We start from the raw sequence: 3084 nt of genomic DNA on the forward strand, positions 1-3084 counted from the left end.
TTAACTAATAATGTTAATTAATGATGAATTACAAGGAATTCATGATGAATTAATGCTTAATTAACGCTTAAATAATGTATTAAGTAATCATAAATTAAGCGTTAATTACGGGTACCTTATGAACAAGTGTTACCTCTTTTAATATTGAATCAGCGAACATGGCCAATGTTTCGACACTACTGCTCTTCATCAGGATCAAAGAAGAATTGACATTTAAAAGAAGATCTCTGTGAGGAAGTCCTACCTGAAGATAACCAGAGAGCCGAGAACATCAGGATTCTGTGTCTCTAGATTTGAACCTTCTGAATACAATTCTGCCAGTGCCTTGTTTCTGAGGTACTTCTCCAGACATTGGATAGCAAAGACATCTACGTCTACATCAAACTTATTGGCAAAAAGGTGGTGCTGCTCTATCATCCACTTCAGATCACCAGCACCATACACGCATATTCCCCTAACATGTTCGCCATGACACATTTCGTACACAGCCTCCAGTTGACCCTGTGATCCCTCATGCCCCGCCCACTTCACTAGCCGTGCAATTGCATTTATATCGCTCATGTCGTACTTGACGTGTGGCCTGACTGAGCCAGGAACATTAGGGATGCGCTGAATGGTGGCCCAGAGAAGCTCATCAGGACTGTAGGCGTCTTCAGACCATTTCATCAGCTCCTGTACACGGTTGTCCTTCAGCACGCTGTGCACATAGCCCCGGCTAACCACGATGTAAGCATTTCCTGAGAAGATGGGAAGATTGAAGGGTGGTGGGTCCTTAGCCTGCCCCGTCCCCTGAGATAAATGAGGGAATAAATGAATGACTATTTTCTAAATAGAAAATGTTCCATTTATAGCAATGGATAACAACTTTGCTGCAAATGTCTCATCCAAAAGAGACTGAAATGCAAAGAACCAAGGTCAACAATAATATCAGACGTCATCAACCTAGCAAAAAACACCTGATTCGGATGCTATCAATGCATCGAATGGGACATTAATGTTCCATTCGATGCATTGATATCATCCGAATCCGGTGGCAAAAACACAAACATGGAAGGAACTTGAAAAAAACAAACAAGCAAATAAACAAGACAAACATGCACACGTGACACCAATGATTACCTTGATCTCTCCATCCACTACTTGATAAACTCTCTGGAACCTAAACTTCTTATGATCAGGCATTTTCTCCGACTCCAAGCTGTTTCTACCCTTCAATGCCTGCAGGCTTCTCACAATTTCTAGGTTGGTTTTCAGGGGAAAGTCCTGACCACACAGGTTGATAAAATACTTCCAGGCTGTGCTAACACTGTAGAGATCGGCCATGCAGTTGAGATCGGCCTGTACACGTGACCAGCTAGCGTAGACCACGCTCACAGGCTTGACCATGAAGACATTATCGAAACAAGAAGAGATACCCAAGACTGCAGCAAGGAATGAAGCCTCTGCCTTCATGTCCACATGGATGCAGTAAACATTCTGAGGGGCGTAGATGGCTCGCAACAGGCGCTCAAAGTTCTGCACCTACAGTATGTGAAATAAGGGGAGTTTAATTAAATTGTATTGGTTACTAATATTCACAACTTGTAAATACTGTGACTGTCATTTCAACTGAATTTAAAGGATAGCAATATAATATAATCTCCGCCAGGCCGGGTTGTCTACCCAGGGCCCGCAAATTTGGAAGTCAGTCGGTATGGAATAATGACAAATCTGACTGACACTGTACATCTTGATCACATGACTCCAGGGATAATGTGTACCGATTTGTGTGAGTTTTGGCATAAATTATAAATTCTTTTGACTCTGATGAAGATGAAGTAGAATCAAAACTATAATCGTGTTTGCTGAATAAATATTTTAAAATAAGGTCCCTGTGCTCCTGTGTCTTTTGCTGGGTTAGTCCTTCCCAATGGCATTTCCAATATAGATACAGCTTAGCTTATACAGCTAAAATAAATACAGCTTTCAATATTATATATATATATATATATATATATATATATATATATATATATATATATATATATATATATATATACTTTTTTTTTTCACAATGTGTTTGGAAATCAAAGAGTATCATTTTGTATACCTTATGATGGACAACCATAGAAAAGGCCAGGGGGAAGTCCTCCTCTTCCTGGCTTAGAGGGAACGTCAAATATTTCCTGCTAAGCTTGAACATCCTGCAATTAATAAATTATTACCTAATCATTGGTGAAATATGGGAGTTACATGGTACTTAGTATGGTATCATTAAAAATGCATGAATGCCGTTACATTTCAATTTTTTTTTTTGAAATGGTAATAATCAGATATTGAAATATATAACAAAACGATACCTGCAGTCCTGGGTGGCATTAATATAATACTCATCAGGAATCTGGACACTACTCTTGAAGTCTTTAGTGATTGACAATAGCTTAGCCTTCTGCAGTGTCTCAGCGTCTCCTTCCAGGATTGCGGAGCATTCACAGTCACCTTGAGGTGACTGTGCCATACTATCACCGGGATGACAGTGAAAATTATCAAGCAGAGACGCCAAGAAGAGCATAGCCTTGTAATATGTGCCATTTATGGAAATAATTCCACGTGCAACAATCAATATGTAAGACCTGTAACCTGCAGTTGTTAGAAACAAGATTCAACTAAATCAGCCTTAGAGATACAAATACATTTGCATTTATGTAAAGGACCAACCCACGTTTTGGTCGTGCAACTCGTTGGTCAGGTTTTGAGAGTTCATCATCATCATCATCATAACCTTTATTTCAGCTCGGAGTACAGTTGAGGGGCAGGCCCTCATTTTCAATGTAGCCGAGATACAGAACACAGTAATCAACAGGAATAGACATTCACATACAGCAATAAAATACATTCCAGGCAGATGGCGCACTGACAGAAAATGCTGTCTTGCCTAACTCAGTCTGCGCAAAAGGAACCTTGAGCGTCAGGAGATCACTCGAGCGGGTCTGGCATGTAATAGGGTTCTGAACCAACGTAGAACAAATATAAGGGGCATTCCTGATATGGCTTTAAAAATAAATAGATACCAGTGCTTATCACGCCTCTCAGTTAAAGAGGATA

At 39.9% G+C, this 3084-nt stretch overlaps 1 protein-coding gene across 1 annotated transcript; it reads right to left on the reverse strand.

Moving 5' to 3' along the window:
- Positions 1-240: 240 nt before the first annotated feature.
- Positions 241-2497, reverse strand: LOC308074716 (beta-1,3-galactosyl-O-glycosyl-glycoprotein beta-1,6-N-acetylglucosaminyltransferase-like; the record flags this gene model as incomplete). The annotated part of the gene is made up of 4 exons (XM_080414221.1): positions 241-789; positions 1120-1521; positions 2090-2183; positions 2340-2497. The coding sequence occupies 4 exons, from the start codon at positions 2495-2497 to the stop codon at positions 241-243; spliced, it is 1203 nt and encodes a 400-aa protein (XP_080270347.1).
- Positions 2498-3084: the final 587 nt, after the last annotated feature.

The sequence above is a fragment of the Gymnoscopelus braueri genome (genome assembly GCF_963280865.1).
Source record: "Gymnoscopelus braueri genome assembly, chromosome: 19".
Lineage (NCBI taxonomy): Eukaryota > Metazoa > Chordata > Actinopteri > Myctophiformes > Myctophidae > Gymnoscopelus > Gymnoscopelus braueri.